Source organism: Chelonia mydas, chromosome 1 (genome assembly GCF_015237465.2).
Source record: "Chelonia mydas isolate rCheMyd1 chromosome 1, rCheMyd1.pri.v2, whole genome shotgun sequence".
Taxonomy (NCBI): Eukaryota; Metazoa; Chordata; order Testudines; family Cheloniidae; genus Chelonia; species Chelonia mydas.
Window position 1 is genome coordinate 198,032,609 of NC_057849.1, and position 20,299 is coordinate 198,052,907.

The 20,299-nt window shown below is 42.7% G+C and overlaps 1 protein-coding gene across 9 annotated transcripts in view; it reads right to left on the reverse strand.

Annotated features, from left to right (window-relative positions):
- LOC102937877 (limbic system associated membrane protein) overlaps positions 1–20,299 on the reverse strand; it is a 1,332,442-nt gene that overhangs the window by 34,882 nt on the left and 1,277,261 nt on the right. For all 9 annotated transcript variants that reach the window (XR_005226814.2, XM_037909177.1, XM_043538686.1 and 6 more), the window contains 3 exons: positions 18,083–18,217; positions 4,774–4,894; positions 3,313–3,461 (listed from right to left, as the gene is read on the reverse strand). Coding sequence is in view for 8 of the 9 variants with exons in the window: in XM_037909177.1 (XP_037765105.1) it covers positions 3,313–3,461; positions 4,774–4,894; positions 18,083–18,217 (405 nt within the window). In the remaining variant the exon portion in view is untranslated. The remainder of the gene's footprint in view (positions 1–3,312; positions 3,462–4,773; positions 4,895–18,082; positions 18,218–20,299) is intronic.

Sequence of the window (20,299 nt, forward strand, 5' to 3'; positions counted from 1 at the left end):
CAAAAGCACTCTGTTAATTCAGGAGAATGAAAGGAAAACAAAATCTTTCCTTCACACTGTATATAGGAAAAATGTTCCTAACACTTTTGACACTGATTCTCCATCACCATATTCTGTGATGATACCACTTGTACCTCTCTGATCATTTTCACAAAAATCCTTTCTATCCCAGACACACAGGGACAGGATGTGTTTTGTTCTTTTCTTGGAGTTCATCACACTCTTTGCTGTAAACAGTCTCCTTTTGCTCCCCCTTGGCTCTGTTTCATTTCTTGGGATAAATCCTTCTGTCTCTGTAAGACTCCAGGAGTAAGGTGCATAAATCTCTCTGTCTATAGCAGACAATGATGCTTCCAGGTCCCTTGCACCACGTCACTCTCTATCTGTTAATCTCTCTCCTTTTTTTAATGTAGCGTCTCTCATTACAGTATCTACGTCTAAGGAACTCAGCTGTCTCTGACTTTTTTATGGTACCTGGTATTTCCTCGAACATCCCTCTCACGAGGCTGTATTGTCAAATAATTTTGTGGGTCCCTTTTACCCCCTCAGCCATAGGCAAAGTTACACGTATCTTACCACTACCCTACTGCGCTATTTCTGTCTCACCAGCTGTCATTTTTCAACCACTACGGAACCTTCAGGCACCAACATTCTATCTGCCTCTCAAAAGGGACATTGTTCTAGAGTGAGTTTGTTCTCTGTTAAAAATATATAAAATCTTTGTCTGCTATTTCAATCTATCTGATTCCAGAGAAGAAAATCACTCAAAAGCTGTACCTTGAAAACCTTACACTTGTTCGTGCTTGGGCATGGGGCTGAGAGTGTTCAGTGGCTGCTATTCCAGTTGCTCTGTAAAGGATTTTTTTTAATAAGTGGGATTGTGTTCTTTGCTTCCTTATGATGGACGCTTAATTATTAATTATTATTACTTTTTACTTCCCCAGCCCTCTTAACTTTAGAAATATCAAGAATGGCAATTCTGATCTCCTCTTGCTTTGATTCTCATCGCTCCCACCTTAACTGAAAGCAGGGGAGAGGTTTGTAGAAGTGTTAACAAATAATTTTCACCAAGACTCCTCCTATTAGTCACTGAAGTTATATAGGTGTTTACTAAACAAACACACAGACAACAACAAACAGTTACAAGGAGTCTAACAAAAATCTCTTCCCCTCTCAGTTATTCAATTTTCACTCTCGGCTCTCGTATTGTCTTCATTTCACAATTTCTCCAGTCCTAGCCTAGACAGGACCTGAATTTCTAATGTAAAAAAATCCAGCAAAATAAAACAGTAAGCAAACCTCAAGAAGTTTTAAACAATGCAGGCCCTCTTTATAAATCATAAAAAAAAGCAAAAGATGGCATAAGCTCAATTATATCCTCTCTGCAGGTTATCTTTAATGGTTTCCCTGATATGGTAGATGAATTCACAAACACGCTTATTCAGGGAATGTAGCTATCTGCTTGGGCTCTGAGAACCCGGACTTCTGGGATCTATTCCCAGCTCTGCCTGTGACTATGTGACCTTTGGTAAGCTCTTTGTCCCTCAGTTTTCCCTCAGGTGCTAATACTGCTCATCTATCTCCCAGCAGCTTGTGAGGTTAAAATATTCACTGTCTGTTAATGCTTTGAGATCCTCAGAAGCAAGATGTGGTAAGCATGCAAAGTGTTTCTATTTTTCTTTATGAGTTCTGATCTTAGATTTTGTTTCAATTAAGCATTACAGTTCATCTGCAGAAGGGCAGCCATGAGAGAGGGGGAAAATTTATTTTGTCAAATTTAGAACGTAGCCGCAAATCATGGGTTCTACTTTTGGCATTTTTAGTAGTAATAGTACTGAGAACAAAACTTGTAGCATTTGAGGTTCATGTTCCAGACTACAGCCCTGAGATTTTTATTTGAATTCCCTGATGGTCCCCCAAGAGTAGGGCAAAAAAGACTTTCAGAGTAGAAACTTACCTTGTTTGTGTGCCACAAGTTTCCATTTAGTCAAAGACATGTTAATCTCTTATTACTATTGGAACCAGTGGCTTACAGGAAGTGTTCCATGGAATGCACCTTATTTTGCAAAACTTAAAATTAAAAGATAAAAAATCCAGAGGTCTGGTGAGTGCAAATATGCCAGCGGGTTCTCCCATCCCTGCTACATCAATTTTTTTTCATTTAAAAAACTATTTCCCTTATCTTTTGATCAGTCTGGCTCCAGAAAGCATAAACATACCTATCACTCAAAGTGAGGCTCCCTTATAGACTTTACCTCCCACCCTGCCTAGAGAGGTCACAGCTCTATATACTCTAATACAATCCTATATTTTCAGAGAAAGGAAGGGCTCATTTATTTCCAAGTCTGTGGCTCTCACTGGATCATTCTGTTACATCCTATTTGTTGTGATAACAATATCTGTGTGAAGATGGGCTCAAGGTGCAGTATTTGTATCAAGAACTAGATTTCAAATACTCCAAAGTTTGGATGGGATCCGGAGTTGAATTCAGATCCAGGCTTGATCTATTATAGACCAGGTGGGGACCAGCTGTAAAGTTTGGATTCTATAAGCCCTCAGGGGCTTGTGGGGTTTGGGTCTGAGCCCCTCTTCAGTTCTGGGACCCAAGCTTGTGACTGTTGAGGTCTATGGCAATACCTTCATTGACTTCAAAGACAACAGGATCAAAACCTGGGAGTTTGATTTCATATTTACTTTAACCGGCTCTATATTTCCCTATATTCTAATCACCCCACTATCACTGAGGGACCTTCATTTCCCCACCTATGGTTCTTACAAAATGTAGCATGTCTCTTTAAATAATCCTGGTCTCTGTTTCTCATATAGTCACTCTTGGCTATCTTGCATCACTTCCTTCTATTTTCAGACTCATTTCTCTTTTCTCTGGCTCTCCCCTTCCCAGGCTCACTGGCTACTTCTTTCCATCTCTTTCAATGTTTGACATTTTTCAGCCTCCATGGAACTTTCAGGCCCCAATGTTCCATCACTCTCTTAAAGGGGCTGTCACTCTGTTCCCTGCTTAAAATATATATTCTTGTTTTACCAGACTGCAGCGAAGAAAGTTACTCAAAGGACCAAGGGGCTTGAATATAACCCTTTACTCACGTGTGCTTGTGTTCGGCTGTGACTACAAACATGGAAGTATCCATTACCTAATGGCTGCTTGGATTGCTGTTGGAGTTTGGCAGGCTAATGTTTTCCAAGTACCTGAATTTAGAGCCCCTCTTCTAAAGCACACTTACTATAGTGTAAAGGTACAGGCTGACCTTTGTAAGAGCCGCCTCGAGTCCCCCACCCCACTTCCATACTTACTGTAAAGGTATAGGCTGGCATTTGTGACTCCCAGCTTGTTGGCAGCCACACAGGTGTAGTTGCCATAGTGTTCTTCAGTGACATTGGCCACCATCAGGAGGGACTGGCTCCCCATGCTCTTGATCTCCAGGCCATTGGCACTGTTTATCCTGAAAAGCAAAGAGAAGAGATGTGCAATGCACTAACAACAAGTAGCTCAGTTCCCATCAGATGGAAGGAGTGATGGCAAGAGCAGGGGAGAAAGAAAGGAGAAAGACAAATTGTAGATAGGTAGGTAGGTAGGTAGGTAGATACGGGTGGTGAAAGGCAGCAAGATAAGAGAGAGGGGAAAGAAGAAATGGGTTGGAGGAGTGGACGGTGAGAGCATGAAAGAAAGAATGAAAGTAGTGGAGGAAGGGAGAGGGGGAAATTGACAGAAAGAAAAGAGAGGACGATTAAAACGATGGTGAAGGTAGAATGACAGCAGTGGAGAAGGAAAGGAGGGGAAAAAGGATGAGTGAAAAGAAGAGATGCTACACCCAGCTGACATCCTTGGATGCAATCACTGCATATATTATTTGCTTTCCTGTGATAAAGGCGGGGGCGCCACCAATGATCAAAGCCAATTTCAAGCAGGAGTTTACTGGACTGAGATAAAGACTTTTTTTAGAACGTTAGCTGGCGTGTTCTAATGAACATGTTCTAAAATGCCAGTGTAGACAAGGCAAGCTGTACTTCAGCATCTGCTAAGTGGTTGAGTTGAAACCCAGCATAGTAAAACTCCCTTTTTAACAAGTGCTCAGGTGTAAAGGGTGAGCCCAAGGCAGAGGGAATATTTAGGTGTCATTCCCTGGCTGTTATTTATTTTCCCTTTCCCATGCCAACAGACAGCTGCCGTGGCTCAGGGCCAGGAAAGCTGGATCCAACCAATGGACCAAATTCGGTGATGAATCCTGGTCACATGCCACCAGAGGCACGTTGCACATGAGCTATGGAGGAGGTCATACTGGTGCAGAGAATGTTACATATAAACAACCTCTTCCCTCAGAGTTCAGGGAACCAAGGCCTAATGACCTTTGTTGGAATTTGGCCACAGCACCAGGACTAATACCATCTACTCTTGAGCAAAGGTCATGAGATCTTTAATGCACATAGATGGTCAGTAGATTATCAGAAAGATGGCACCAGTGGTGCCTTAATCCCACACCAGCATGCTGGTGCAGCATTGACGCAAAGGCAAAAGCATCATCTACTGAATCACCCACAGCACTTATTTCAGCCTACACAGTTTACAAGCAGGGTTTTACTCACGTCCTGACCAGGCCTGCCCTGCTTACCTTGTCTGAAGGAATGAGATAAGAGATGATTTTAAGCTTATATAGCTTGTGGAGGATTTTTTGTGTGGCATTAAGGGGCTTAGTGGGGAATCTACTAAGCATTTGAAGGTGGTAGAATAAGGAAGAAGATAGACAATATGTTTACCTGGTGTCATCTCTGTACCACTCAAAATCAGGCGTGGGCACTGCTGATGCCTCACACTTGAGTAAGGCTTGCCGTCCCGTGGCAGCTTCATTGCTCTTAGATTCGGTGATAGTGGGAGGGTCTGCAGAAAAGAAACACATGTTCATTTCCCAATCTTTCAGGGGCAGAGAAGCAATGAATTTATTTTGGGGTTGGCTGGGCAAACAGAGGCCTTTTGGTGGGTGGAGACCCGCTGATACCAGTTACGTCAAAACAGATGCACAATCTCTTTGCTGACATTTTCATGCAGGGATTTAAGGATATTATAATATGTCTGGTAATGCAATACATATTAATAAGTATTTGCAAATGGGAACTTGCTATGAAGGGCTGTGGGGTTCACTTAAATAATTTAACTGGTGGGAAAAAGGACCCTACAAGGGAGATTTTTTAAAAATATCCTGCTTGGATTTTTCTGCTCCAGCAGTATATCTCTCTGCCATGTGCAGTGAGACAAACCATTTCCACTCCATTGGACCCAGCGCTTGAGATGAGTCATGAAATGAACAAATATTTTTCTATGGCCCTGAAAGCTGTACTGCTAGGCTAGCTGAGTCTCTAAATGTTCCATACTCCTGTTCTCTGCCGAAGAGCCAAATCCCTCACTTTCAGCATTCTTCATATTAGCCATGCTCTATGGCTCTTTAAGAAAAACATTCCAGGCAGGTTGACAGCCCATTCCTTTGGCTCTAATCTTGATTTGCCATGTTTCCAACTAAGGAATAACGAGCCAACCAATCCTGATCACTGAACAAAGAGCAGGCCCCTCACTAAGACATACTCATGAGAAAAGATGCGGGGACCTAAGTGTGTCCTGAATAGGTCCCTATATTATTCTTATATTATACTTCACAAGCAATTGCCCTGTATTTGTTAAATGCATTGGGAGGGGAATCACATGACTGGATTCTGTTCTGGGGTCTGCTCCCAGCTATTTCCTTCCCTATGCCTCAGTTTCAATATCTGTAAAATGGAGATAATTATAATGACCCACCTCAGAGGGGGTATCATTATGTGAGGCATAATTCATTAATATTTATGAAGTGCTTTGAGATCCGCAGATGGAAGGGGTTAGTGAAGGGCAACATAAAGGATTACTGTACTCCATTGAACACGTGTCCACCTGTAAAAGCACTTAGGTATTGCACAAAAAATAACGTAATGGCTCAGCGGCTAACAGCCAGCACCAGAACTCTCCTATACCCTTATTGGCACATCCTGGGGTCAATGGGCAAAGAGAAAAGACGAGCAGTGAATTTAGAAAACAGCCACAAGAGAGGTATAATAGGGCACCATTATAGTGAGTTCTGTAATGTGCTGGCTTCCTGGGTATCCAGGAGTGAGCAATGCTGTCCTCTGGTGGCTGGGTCCACAAAGAGGCTGCAGTATCTACTGCTAGTACCAGCCCTCTTTTAGCTTCCCAGAAAGAGGTCAGTGCTTTTGGAGTTGAGGGACAAGGATGCTAATCCTGGCTCCCTAGGTGTGTGTGTAATTTATAGACTAAATTATGGCTATCTGTGCTCCACAGCACATGGATTTGTCACAGTTCTCCAGCCAGTCCTATGGCTAAGAAAGCCTTGCTTCCTCCAGCCTGATGCAGATTGAACTCTGGGACGGAAAGTACAGACAACGCAGCAGATCTCAGTTGCTCTCGTGGAACCCGGGACAGAAGGCCACCCTGCCAGTACTTCAGACTTAGATCATTAGGTATTATTACTGCAAATAGCACTTGCCTAAAATAGCAACTTTCCAAGAAATATAACCCCCAAGGATCAAATTCTCATCAGCCTGCACTGCAGCTCTCTCCCCAGGATTGGAGGCAGCTCCTAAATATTGCACTCATCCCATGCAACTCACACTACTATCAATAGCAAGTCTTTCTGTCTTCTAAGAAGTCCAGCACTGTTGTGTTTGAGCATGATATTGTGTGTGCAGAATAAATAGTGAACCCATAGTGTGGATTGGGGAAGAGAATTTTGTCCTGAATCATATTGACTAGGAATTGTCAATTGGTTCAGGTAAATGATGGGCCTGAGTGGCAAAAGTAGGATCCATATCTAACCTTCCCGTAAGTTTGAGGGTGTTTGCACCCTGGGTTTTGGTTTGGCCCCTTTATACAGGTGGGGCCAGCTGAGCCAGATCCAGATTCAAAGTTTGGAGGCAGTCAGATCCAGGGATTTTGATTCAGGCCCATCCCTAAATAAAATAAGAACCGACCTGACACATCAACCAAAATGGGAAATAAACAAGAGCATTTTTTGAGGTTCAAAGAATGTTTTTCCTTTTGGTTATGGTTTGAATTGCCCTTGCTCCCTGCACTTTCAGGCTCTGTAGGGCACAGCAGAGTCAGCATCCTGTGAGGAGGATTCTTCCCACGGCATTTCCAACCGCAGATGAAATGGAAATCTCTACAAGAAAAATCTCTTCTTGGGAGGTTTCTGGCCTGACCTGAAGACCCAAGACTTGTGGATAAGCATCTATGCTTTTGGATAATTATCCAAATAACTCCTCGGGGCTTTTGGAGGTTTGGCCATCACTTAAGAGCAGGCTCTCGTAAGAGTCCTCTCTCTAAAACTGACAGCTCTCTTGATGTTGTGGGGGCTGCTTGTGCTTATGATAATGTTATGAAGCCTGTGAAGAATCTGCAACCCCGATCTCTCACACAAGAGAAGCGTAAACGTTTTCTGCACACATGGAGAGCGAGTCTTTAGGTAGTAATCTCATTATGATTGATGCTATTTAATAGAAGAGGGCACTTCATTTTAGAAACCAGAGGTGGGGATGGCAAGCCAGGACAATAAGAGAAGATAAGACGCATAATGTCACACACAGATATGGGCATAATGTTGCATGCAGATATGGGCACTCAGAGAAAATGATTATAAAATATCACATATACTTATGGTATATGTGATATATATGCCTTCCCAATGCTTTATCCCCTGACTCTCTCCCTCCTTGCCTCCCCCAGTCCCATCCTGTTCAGGCCACACATTTAGTCCTGTCCTACTACTGTGTGTTTATGCAGACTATGGTGGATCAGAAAGGGTGCTTCCTGGATATAAACTCAGGCTGGCTTGGGAAAGTTCATTTTGCAGATAATTAAGGAATTCAAGCCTGTATAGGAAGGGATTCTATTCTCGCCACTTAGCAGGGATGTCAATATTATTTTTGCATCAGCTGTGATACTTAGGGACCCTTGGCTGAGGAAGCCATACTCTGATTATGAGGTTGACACATGGCAATTTAACTGTTTGGCCCAGTCATGCCAGAAATGTAGCTCCTTGGGGCAGGGGCTGTCATTTTGTTCTGTTTCTACAGTGCTAATCACAAAGGGTCCTTAGTCCATGACTGCGGCTCCAAGGTACTACTATAATAATAATAATGACAACAACAGAATGATGTGCGGGGGTGCTTTGTTTGGCCTGGTCTACACTACAAAGTTAGGCTGAGGTAAACTGCCTTGCATCAACCTAGCTGTGCATGTTTCTACATTCAAATTTGTCTCCAGCCAAGGTAGGCGCCTCGTTACAGTGATGCAGTGACACCACCTTTCCATAAGGTGCTGAGCCATTGTTGACCTACTGTGGTCAACACAATGCTACTGTAGACACTGCACGACCTATGTGGACTGTACCAGTCATCCAGCAACTGTCCCACAATGCCCGACACTGACTGCTCTGGTCTCAGTTGTGAACTCCCTGGGTCACAGAGACTGGGAGAAACCCCTCCCTCTAAAAACCCTGCGCATTTTTGAAATGCCCTTTCCTTATTGCCCAGCATAGTGAGCACACCAAACAGCTTTCCCTTGTTGTGTGCAACCACCCAACCGATCACCTTGATTTTCAGCAAGTCTTGGAGCACTGGAGAAGTTCCAGAAGCCTGTCTGAAAGCTAATGTTATGCAGTTTTTAAAAAGGTAAACTGGATGACCTGAGTAATTATAGGCTTGTCAGCCTCACATTGATTCCAGGCAAGATAATGGAGCGATTGATATGGGACTCGATTAATAAAGAACTTAAAGGAGGGCAATGTAATTAATGTAAATCATGGAAAAATTTTTATGGAAAATAAATGGAAAATAAATGGAAAATAAATCCTGTCAAACTAACTTGATTTTTTTTTTGGCTGAGATTACAAGTTTGGTTGATAAAGGTAAGTGTTGACATAATATACATAGACTTCCGTAACGCATTTCACTTTCTATCACACAACATTTTGATTACAAAATTAGAATATAACATTAACCTGGCACACATTAAATTGATTAAAAACTGGCTAACTGATAGGTCTCAAAATGTAACAGTAAATAGGGAATGGGTCTGTTTTGAGTGGGGTCCTGCAGGGATAATTTCTTAGCCCTAGACTATTTAACATTTTTATCAAAGACCTGGAAAGAAACAAAATCATCACCAATAAAGTTTGCAGTTGACACAAAAATTTGGGGAATGCTAAATAACAAAGAGAACATGTTACTGAGCAGTGGGCTGATTGGCTGGTGTGCAAATCATGTTTCCTAATTGTACTCTGTACCCATGCTTTATCAAAGGACAATCTTTTCTCCTATGCTTCAAACCATTACAATTCAGAATGAATCACCTTTATATTAAGGGTTTGTCTACATGCGGACATTCAGGAAAATTAATCTGCATGAACTAAAGGTGTGAAATGGAAGTTAATTAAGCTAAACCGAATCAAGGTCACTTTTGAATGAGAGTGTCCATGTAGGTTTCATACAGTTTAACTAATGCACTTTATATTCATACCTTTAGTTAATTCAGTTTAACTTTTCTGAATATCCTCATGTAGACAAGTCCTAACATTTATGACCCAATTCTGTTCCCTTTGAAAATCAGTTGCAAAAGTCCCATATCTTCAATTTGGAGCAGAATTGGGTTCCCAGTCTAGGTCCCAGTCTCATGTACATTAATTATAGTTTTCTGTGGATTGTTTTGTGGGGGTGTTGTTTCACTACATGACAGAATCACTATGCGATGCTATTTGAATTAGTAGACTGCTCTACTCAGAAGCGACCCCCAACTACTAGTGCAGAAAGGAGTGTGTGCAGCAGTCTCCAAGTCAGCATTAGGGAACATTGGCAGGTTCCCGGAACTGGAATAGAAGTGGGGAGCTGCAGGTCAGGACTGAGGGGCATTGGCAGCTCTGTGGGGTGTGGGGCAGGACTGAAATAGCAAGGGAGCTGCTGATAAGGAATCATAGAATCATAGAATATCAGGGTTGGAAGGAACCTCAGGAGGTCATCTAGTCCAAGCCCCTGCTCAAAGCAGGACTGATCCCCAATTAAATCATCCCAGCCAGGGCTTTGTCAAGCCTGACCTTAAAAACTTCTAAGGAAGGAGATTCCACCACCTCCCGAGGTAACGCATTCCAGTGTTTCACCACCCTCCTAGTGAAAAAGTTTTTCCTGATATCCAACCTAAATCTCCCCCACTGCAACTTGAGACCATTACTCCTTGTCCTGTCATCCGCTACCACTGAGAATAGTCTAGATCCATCCTCTTTGGAACCATCTTTCAGGTAGTTGAAAGCAGCTATCAAATCTCCCCTCATTCTTCTCTTCTGCAGACTAAACAATCCCAGTTCCCTCAGCCTCTCCTCGTAAGTCATGTGTTCCAGTCCCCTAATCATTTTTGTTGCCCTCCGCTGGACTCTCTCCAATTTTTCCACATCCTTCTTGTCGTGTGGGGCCCAAAACTGGACACAGTACTCCAGATGAGGCCTCACCAATGTCGAGTAGAGGGGAATGATCACGTTCCTCGATCTGCTGGCAATGCCCCTACTTACACAGCCCCAAAATGCCATTGGCCTTCTTGGCTACAAGGGCACACTGTTGACTCATATCCAGCTTCTCATCCACTGTAACCCCTAGGTACTTTTCTGCAGAACTGCTGCCTAGCCATTCGGTCCCTAGTCTGTAGCGGTGCGTTGGATTCTTCTGTCCTAAGTGCAGGACTCTGCACTTGTCCTTGTTGAACCTCATCAGATTTCTTTTGGTCCAGTCCTCCAATTGGTCTAGGGCCCTCTGTATCCTATCCCTACCCTCCAGTGTATCTACCACTCCTCCCAGTTTAGTGTCATCTGCAAACTTGCTGAGGGTGCAATCCACACCATCCTCCAGATCATTTATGAAGATATTGAACAAAACCGGCCCCAAGACCGACCCTTGGGGCACTCCGCTTGATACTGGCTGCCAACTAGACATGGAGCCATTGATCACTACCCGTTGAGCCCGACAATCTAGCCAATTTTCTACCCACCTTATAGTGCATTCATCCAGCCCATACTTCTTTAACTTGCTGGCAAGAATACTGTGGGAGACAGTATCAAAAGCTTTGCTAAAGTCAAGGAACAACACGTCCACCGCTTTCCCTTCATCCACAGAACCAGTTATCTCGTCATAGAAGGCAATTAGATTAGTCAGGCATGACTTGCCCTTGGTGAATCCATGCTGACTGTTCCTGATCACTTTCCTCTCCTCTAAGTGCTTCAGAATTGATTCCTTGAGGACCTGCTCCATGATTTTTCCGGGGACTGAGGTGAGGCTGACTGGCCTGTAGTTCCCACATTCCACATGGCATCAGGAGCCACATCCCTACCCCTAACACTTCACTCTGGGGGACAGTTAGCACAACCACAGATTCTTATAGACTGATCTGTGAGAGCCATGGCTGGTGTATGTTTGGCAGAAGTGGACTGAAACGGATATGAACATTCTTTCCCCTTGTTACGTTCTGTTCTGTTAATTTATTTCAGAAGTTTTTATCGAATGTCTTTTTAACCGCACATTGCTTTTTTGCACTGGTTCTGGTATGCAATAAAAATCAATTTTTTGGTAAATAATTATCTGTAATACTTTACAAACACATGTTACTGAATGCACCCACTACTTCTTATTGTACAGGATGACAATAATCAAGTAATAATCAAGAATGTATAGCAAGCGCTGCAAAATTAATAGGTGCATTACCAGTTTTATATTCATAGATGTACACTAAGCACCACACAATTCTTAACTGCTCTCAGGGCCAGGTGAAGCCCAGTCCACCACATCACATTACTCTGGCTGATTGTTAAAGTGCTCTTTCAAAGCCTCCCTCAGCTTCATAGCTCCTCATTGAGCTCTTCTGATAGCCCTTGTGGCTGGCTGTTCAAAGTCTGCAGACAGGCGCTCCACCTCCACCCTGTCGGCAACTTTCCCCCCTTTGCCTCACAAATATTATGCAGGACACAGCAGGCAGCTATAATCACTGTGATATTTTTCTCACTGAGATCCGATCTTGTAAGTAAACAATGCCAGAATCTGTTCAATCTTCCAAAAGCGCAATCAACTGTCCATCTGCTCCTGCTGAGCTGGTACTTGAATCTTTCCGTGGTACTATCAAGGTGGCTGGTCTATGGCATCAGGAGTCAGTGGAGCAAGGAGTAGGCTGGGTTCCCCAGGATCATTACTGGCATTTCAACTCGCCAGTGGTAATGTGCCAGTTGGGAAAGAAACTGCCTGTTTGTAGCTTTCTGAACAGTCCTGTGTTCTTAAAGATGTGACACTTTCCCTGACCAGCCAACATAGAAGGGTACCCGGTGATACACTAAAGTTTGCATAACCTTAGAAAAGTAGCCCTTTCTGTTGATGTACTGTGTGGCAAGATGGTCTGATGCCAAAATGGGGACACGCATGCCATCTATCACCCTACCACAGTTTGGGAACCCCATTGCTGCAAATTCATCCACTGTATCCTGCACATTGCTGAGAGACAAAGTCCTGCATAGCAGGGGATGATTAATGGCCCTGCATGCTTGCATGACAATAGCTGCTACTGTGGATTTTCCAACTTCAAAATGATTTCCCACTGACGGGTAGCAATCTGGCATTGCACAGAGGGATCGCCACCCGCTTCTCTACTATCGGTGCAGCTGTCATTCTGGTGCCTATGTGCTGGAGGGCGGTTGCATCCAAAAGTTCTGCAGCCACCGCGTGTCATCCCAAACCTGCATTATGATGCAATCCCACCAGTCAGTGTTTGTTAATTGAACCCAGAGTGGCACTCCATCATATGCAGCTGTCCCATGAATGCCACCAAACACCTTGAATTAATTTTCGCTATGTCCCACAGCAATCTGTCCTCCACGAAATTGTCATGTCCCCTGCTGCTGTGATTCTTCCTGAGGCTCTGCAAATACTGGAGGATTTTCATCCCATGTTAGCAACATTCATGACAACAGGGCAGAGATATGTGGGCTCCATGCTTCTGTCAGAAAACATGGACAGTGAGGAGGGATGTGCAGGTTTGTGGAATTTTAAAAAAGGAGTGAAAATTATTGGAGATGGATGGCAGTAGGGGATCTAGAAAGTTGCATGATGGGCTCTAGACCCCTTGCTCCCAGTGACTCCTGGGTGATTTGTTTCTGCCCCAGCATGCAGTGCCAAATTTTCCCAAAAGACAGTATGCTGGATGATGCAAGTTGCACACTGGGATACCTCCCTGTTGTGCACCACACTGTGCATCAGCACAAGGACTCCTGGTGACTATACACAGTGTCGACACAAGGAGCCAAATATGCACCTGCAAGAGCGATATACAAACTTTGGAAGCTGTATGCCAAGGTAAATTGCATCAGCTGAAGTTTGTAGTGTTGCCAGGACAAAGATAGAAGGGGAGATGGTGATGAAGCAAAGTGACACTGATCTGTAGCCGTGGATGCATACTGTGTGTTCCATAACATCTTTGTTCTGCGTGATAAGGACGCAGGGGATTCTGAGCCTGAATTTTCCTATTTTCCTAGCACACTCTGTGCTGATGTTTGGGAAGTGAAGTCCAGAGAGGAATGAGATGGTTCCTGGGCATATGCTGCATGTCCTTTTATTGTTTTTAGAGCTGGTTAGAGCCCAGAATTCCCATTCTGTGGGAATTCTGAAATATTGTTTTTTTATTTCAAATTAGAACATAATAAAATTATAATAATAATAATAATTAATAATGGTATTAAGAGATGTCATGTATTACATTATGATTTGACTTGACATAACAGTTGAAATACTTCAACTATTATATTAAACATAAAAGTCAAAACAATATAGTTGAAATGTTTTGACTTTATCAGACAAAGCATTCTGACTTTATTGAAACAAAATATTTCGACTGTACCATATTGAAATGAATCACTTTGATAATTTTTGTCAAAAGGCTGAATAAATCAATACATTTCTGTGGACTGTTTTGATTTTTTCAAACGAGCATTTTCCTACCTAAAAACATTCCTCGGAAAATTTTCTACCATGTATTATATATATATATAAGCATTATCAGGGGTGTATGTCCACATAACGAAGAAAGAACTTAACAGCATAAGAATGGCCATACTGGGCCAAACAAGTGGTCCATCTAGCCCAGTATACTGTCTTCTGATAGTGGTCAGTGCCTGACGCTTCAGAAGGAATGAACAGAACAGGGCTATTATCGAGTGATCCATCCAGTCATCCAGTCCCGGCATCTGTCAGTCAGAGGCTTAGGGACACCCAGAGCATGGGGTTGTATCCGTGACCAGCTTGGCTAATTGCCATTGATGGACCTGTCCTCCATGAACTTATTTACTCTTTTTAGAACCCAGTTATACTTTTGGCCTTCACAACATCCTCTGGCAACCAACTCCACAGATTAACTGTGAGTTGTGTGAAGAAGTACTTCCTTATGTTTGTTTGAAACCTGCTGCCTGTTAATTTTATTAGGTGTCCACTAGTTCTTGTGTTATGTGAAGGGATAAATACTTTCCTATTCACTTTCTCCACACCAGTCATGATTTTATAGACCTCTATCATATCCCCCCTTAGTCGTCTCTTTTCTAAACTGAATAGTCTCAGTCTTTTTAATTGCTCCTCATATGGAAAATGTTCTATACCCCAACCGTTTTTGTTGCCTTTCTCTCTACTTTTTCCAAGTCTAATATATCTCTGGGGTTGTGAGAACCTTATGCAGTATTCAAGGTATGGACGTACCATGGATTTATATAATGACATTATGATATTTTCTTATTATCTATCCCTTTCCCAACGGTTCCTAACATTGTTAGCTTTTTTTGACTGCCACATAAGAACATAAGAACGGTGATACTCGGTCAGACCAAAGGTCCATCTAGCCCTGTATCCTATCTTCTGACAGAGGTCAATGCCAGGTGCCCCAGAGGGAATGAACACAACAGGTAATCATCAAGTGATCTATCCCCTGTTGCCCACTCCCAGCTTCTGGCAAACATCGGCTAGGGACACCATCCCTGCCCATCCTGGCTAATAGCCATTGATGGACCTATCCTCCATGAATTTATCTAGTTCTTTTTTGAACTCTTATAGTTTTGGCCTTCACAACATCCTCTGGCAAAAAGTTCCACAGGTTGGCTGTGTGTTGTGTGAAGAAATACTTCCTTTTGTTTGTTTTAAATCTACTGTCTATTAATTTCATTTGGTGACCCCAAGTTTGTGTGTTATGAGAAGGAGTAAATAACACTTCCTTATGTACTTTCTCCACACCAGTCATGATTTTATAGACCTCTATCCTATCCCCCTTTAGTCATCTCTTTTCCAAGCTGAAAAGTCCCAGTCTTATTAATCACTGCACATTGAACAGATGTTTTCAGAGAACTATCCACAATGACTCCAAGATCTCTTTCTTGAGTGGTAACAGCTAATTTAGGCCCCATAATTTTGTATGTATAGTTGGGATTATGTTTTCCATGGTACAATACTTTGCACTTATCAACACTAAATTTCATCTGCCATTTTGTTGCCCAGTCACCCAGTTCTGTGAGATCCCTTTGTAACTCTTTGCAGTCAGTTTTGAATTTATCCATCTTGAGTAATTTTGTGTCATCTGCAAACTTTGCCACTTCAGTGTCTACCCCCTTTTCCAAATCATTTATGAATATGTTGCACAGCACTAGTCCCAATACATGTCTTTGAGGGACTTTGCTATTTACCTCTCTACATTATGAAAACTGACCATTTATTCCTACCATTTGTTTCCTGTCTTTTACCAGTTTCTCATCCATGAAAGGAGCTTTCCTCCTATCCCATGACTGCCTATTTTGCTTACAAGACTTTGATGATGGACCTTGTCAGAGGCTTTCTGAAAGTCTAAGTACACTGTATCAACTGGATCACCCTTGTCCACATGTTCGTTGATCCCCTGAAAGAATTCTAAGAGATAAGTGGGGCATGATTTCCCTTTACAAAAGTTGTGTCGACTCTTCATCAACAAATTGTGTTCATCTATGTGTCTGATAATTCTTTTCTTTAGTATAGTTCCAATCAATTTGCTTGCTACTAAAGTTAGACTTACCAGTCTGTGATTGCCAGGATCGCCTCTGAAGTCTTTTTAAAAAATGGGTGTTACATTAGCTACCCTCCAGTCCTTTGGTACAGAGGCTGATTTGAGTGATAGGTTACATACCACAGTTAACAGTTCTGCAATTTCATATCGGAGTTCCGTCAGAACTCTTGGGTGAATACTATCTGGTCCTGATGTCTAACTGCTATTTAATTTGTCAATTTGTTCTAAAAACTCTGCTACTGATATCTCAATCTGGGACAGTTCCTCAGATATTCCTCACCTAAAAAGAATGGCTCAGGTGTGGGAATCTCCCTCACATCCTCTGCACTGAAAACTGATACAAAGAATTCATTTAGCTTCTCCGCAACAGCCTTGTCTTTCTTGAGTGCTCCTTTAGCACCTTGATTGTCCAGTGGCCCCACTGATTGTTTGGCAGGCTTCCTACTTCTGAAGTACTTTTTTTTTTGCTGTTGGTTTTTGTGTCTTTTATTAGTTGCTTTTCAAATTTATTTTTGGCCTAACTAATTACACTTCTTACACATGACTTGCCAGATGCTCCTCTCTATTATTCTCAGTCAGATCTGACTTCCAATTTTCAAAGGATGCCTTTTTGCCTCTAATCACCTCTTTTACTCTATTGTTTAACCATGGTGGCATTTTTTTTTGGTCCTCTTACTATTTCTTTTTATCTGGGGCATACATTTAATTTAAGTAACCACATGCCTAACCATGCACTGGGGCTGAATCATGTGTTAGACTAGCTTGCTAAAAAGAGCACCATATGGCTAGGATTATGAACTATTTATTAACTGTGTGATATGTGGGCAGGAAGTTTGGCCAATGTATATGGCAGAGGGGCATTGCTGGCACATGATGGCATATATCACATTGGTAGATGTGCAGGTATCTACGTATCTGTTGTTAGGTGATGGGACACCATCATAGGACCTAATCACATCAGCCACACTATCAGAGGCTTGTTCACCTGCACATCTACCAATATGATATATGCCATCATGTGCTAGCAATGTCCCTCTGCCATGTACATTGGCCAAACCAGACAGTCTCTACGTAAAAGAATAAATGGACACAAATCAGACGTCAAGAATTATAACATTCAAAAACCAGTTGGAGAACACTTCATTCTCTTTGGTCACTCGATTACAGACCTAAAAGTTGCAAATCTTCAACAAAAAACTTCAAAAACAGACTCCAATGAGTGACTGCTAAATTGGAATTAATTTGCAAACTGGATACAATTAACTTAGGCTTGAATAAAGACTGGGAGTGGATTGGTCATTACACAAAGTAAAACTATTTCCCCTTGCTTATTTTTTCCCCCTACTGTTACTCATACCTTCTTGTCAACTTTTGGAAATGGGCCATCCTGATTATCACTACAAAAGGGTTTTTTTCTCCTGCTGATAATAGCTCACCTTAATTGATCACTCTCGTTATAGTGTGTATGGCAACACCCATTTTTTCATGTTCTCTGTGTATATATATATCTATCTTCCTACTGTATTTTCCACTGCATGCATCCGATGAAGTGGGTTTTAGCCCACTAAAGCTTATGCTCAAATAAATTTGTTAGTCTCTAAGGTGCCACAAGTACTCCTTGTTCTTTTTGTTCATGGTACTGTTCTCCTGAATGTCAGTGGCTAAACATGGACTGTGCTGGCCCTTATAGTGGGAGGGAAAGGGGAACCTCACAGATACTTTTTTTACATCATTCACCAAGTCTAAGGAATAAGGTCTGCTCTCAGGTGAGTCTCTCTGATTTTAGGGCATGCATGTCCAACAGTAGAAATTCCCATCATGTTTCCTTTGAAAAGAAATAGGGCCCAGGTTATGGGGATGCCAGGATGTTCTCCTCTTCCTGCCATCACCATGGTATGGGAGCCCAACCCCATCTGGTTCAAATATACTCACAGTTCACAGTGACCCGGACTTGCTTGACATCTGCCGAGGAAACTTCATTGGCGGCTTTGCACTCGTACTTGCCAGATTGCTCCCGTGTGATCCCTAGGATCTCCAGGTACTCTTCCTCGCCTTCAAATTCTCTTCCTAGGAGAAGAAAAATACACAGCAGGATGTTGTTAGGTGATGTCGACTTTAGCAGCCCTCTCTTTGGTTGTAACCTGTGAATGATCATGGCACAAGTATCCATGAAACAATGACAGATGGGGGCTACTTAGAGGCTATCTCAGCAACCACAGCAGTTACAGACTTTTTTTTTAAATGAAAGCTTAGATTCTAGAGAACCAAAAGGATGGGTGAAAGGACTGCCAAATGCCAAACACCACAAACTGGCCCAAACTGAGCCTTGTGGCCAGAATCAGACACATTCGTAGAAGCAAAATCTCCAACTTGTGAGGACAAAATTAGTTTAATGACTAGGTATTTGAAAACCCAGGGAGGGCAGACAGATTATAATTGGCTCTATGGTAGTTATGACCGTCATAAATTGGGACATATTGTAGCCCCCTGACCATGAAAAGTTGTGGAATTGTTTTCCGTCTCTGAAAACGCAAACCTCCAAGCCAAACCACCCTTGACAAGACTAAGTTTCCTGGAAACACCTCCACACTGAGAAGTACCAGCTTTTGGAAAGTAAAAATGAGCCATAGAGACCAATAATCACTGCAAACCCTAGCTCTCCATTCTTCAGTTTCTCCATCTGCAAACTGTGGCTAATAATACCCCCTCCAAGGAAGGTTGTGAGGTCAACCTATGGAAAGCACATTGAGATCCTTGGATGGAGGTGCAATAGAAGTGTACAGTGTTAGGATTTAACACTATCCATATCGTATCTACACTATCACTATCACTATGTGATCCGTATCGTATCTACACTATCACTCTGGAACCCAAGCTTGGACTCTCCCTAGAAGGATTGTGAGCAATGTTGGGCAAAACCATGATGGGAGAGTATTTTCCTGTCTTAACAGGGTACAAACACTGCTCTGGAGCATGGCTGCAGCAATGTTTGCAAACGGGATAGCACAGGCAAACAAACCCAAGCCAAAAACAAAAAATCCAATTCTAATCTCACTTTTAAATCATACTGGTCAGATGTTCAGAATAGCTCAGTGCCCAGAAGATATCGTTGTTGTCAATGGGGGCTAATGAGGGCTGAGATCTTTTGAAAATCTGGCCTTTTCATTGACGTGGCTGAATGGCATTTGAGCTCTTTTCAAAGTCTGACCCCATCTGTGGGTGGGCAGCTCCTCTGAAACTCCAACCCTGACTTCCTGGATATGCTTCAAACACTGTCTGTGTGGACTGGGCATTAGTCCCTGGCTCACAAAGTCCGGAGTGGCAGCAGTAGCTAGGCCCACTCTCAGGGGTTCCAGTTCCAGTGATATTCCCTAGAGTGGCAGAACTATCCCAGAGCACAGGCATATGTTTCCTGTAGCGTATTAGCCAAAGCAAGTTAGCCAGGTCAGATTAGCCAAACACAATGGAGGATGAACACAGGGCGCCAGCCAGATTCTCTTTGCTTTGCGTCAGGGATAGGGACTTTGGGGACTGATAAATCTCTGCTCAGGATTCTCTCTCTTGCACTACCACTCCTAGTTCTTGTTTTTCTTGCACTCGTCAAAATCCCCCAATGTGTAAAATCATCCACAGACAGGGCAACTCGGTATTCAAAGGGGAGCAGCCACTCCACACACGGGTGAATGAACTCTTCCGCAGTGGATAAGCTTTCCTCTTCTATTCAGACCCAAAACCCAGATCCAAATGCTCCCAGATTTCCGATGAATTTGAATCTAACCACGGTTTCCCAAACCATTATCTGCTTTTGTGTAAGTCTGCATTTTATTTTCAGAACCTACTAGCATGGATGCAGAAAGAGCTAGTGCTCTGCTGCATGACCTGCTTTTGTGGAGGTGTGTCATAAATATAAAGGGAAGGGTAACCAGCTTTCTGTATACAGTGCTATAAAATTCCTCCTGGCCAGAGGCAAAACCCTTTCACCTGTAAAGGGTTAAGAAGCTCAGCTAACCTCGCTGGCACCTGACCTGTTTTCTTTCTAACTCTCGGGTGTAAAGTTAGTTAAAAACAGAGAGGTTAGGATGACAGACTGCACTGTTCAACAGCAGTTGGAATTAGCCAGCTTTGAAGCTGAGGAAAAACAAAAGGAAC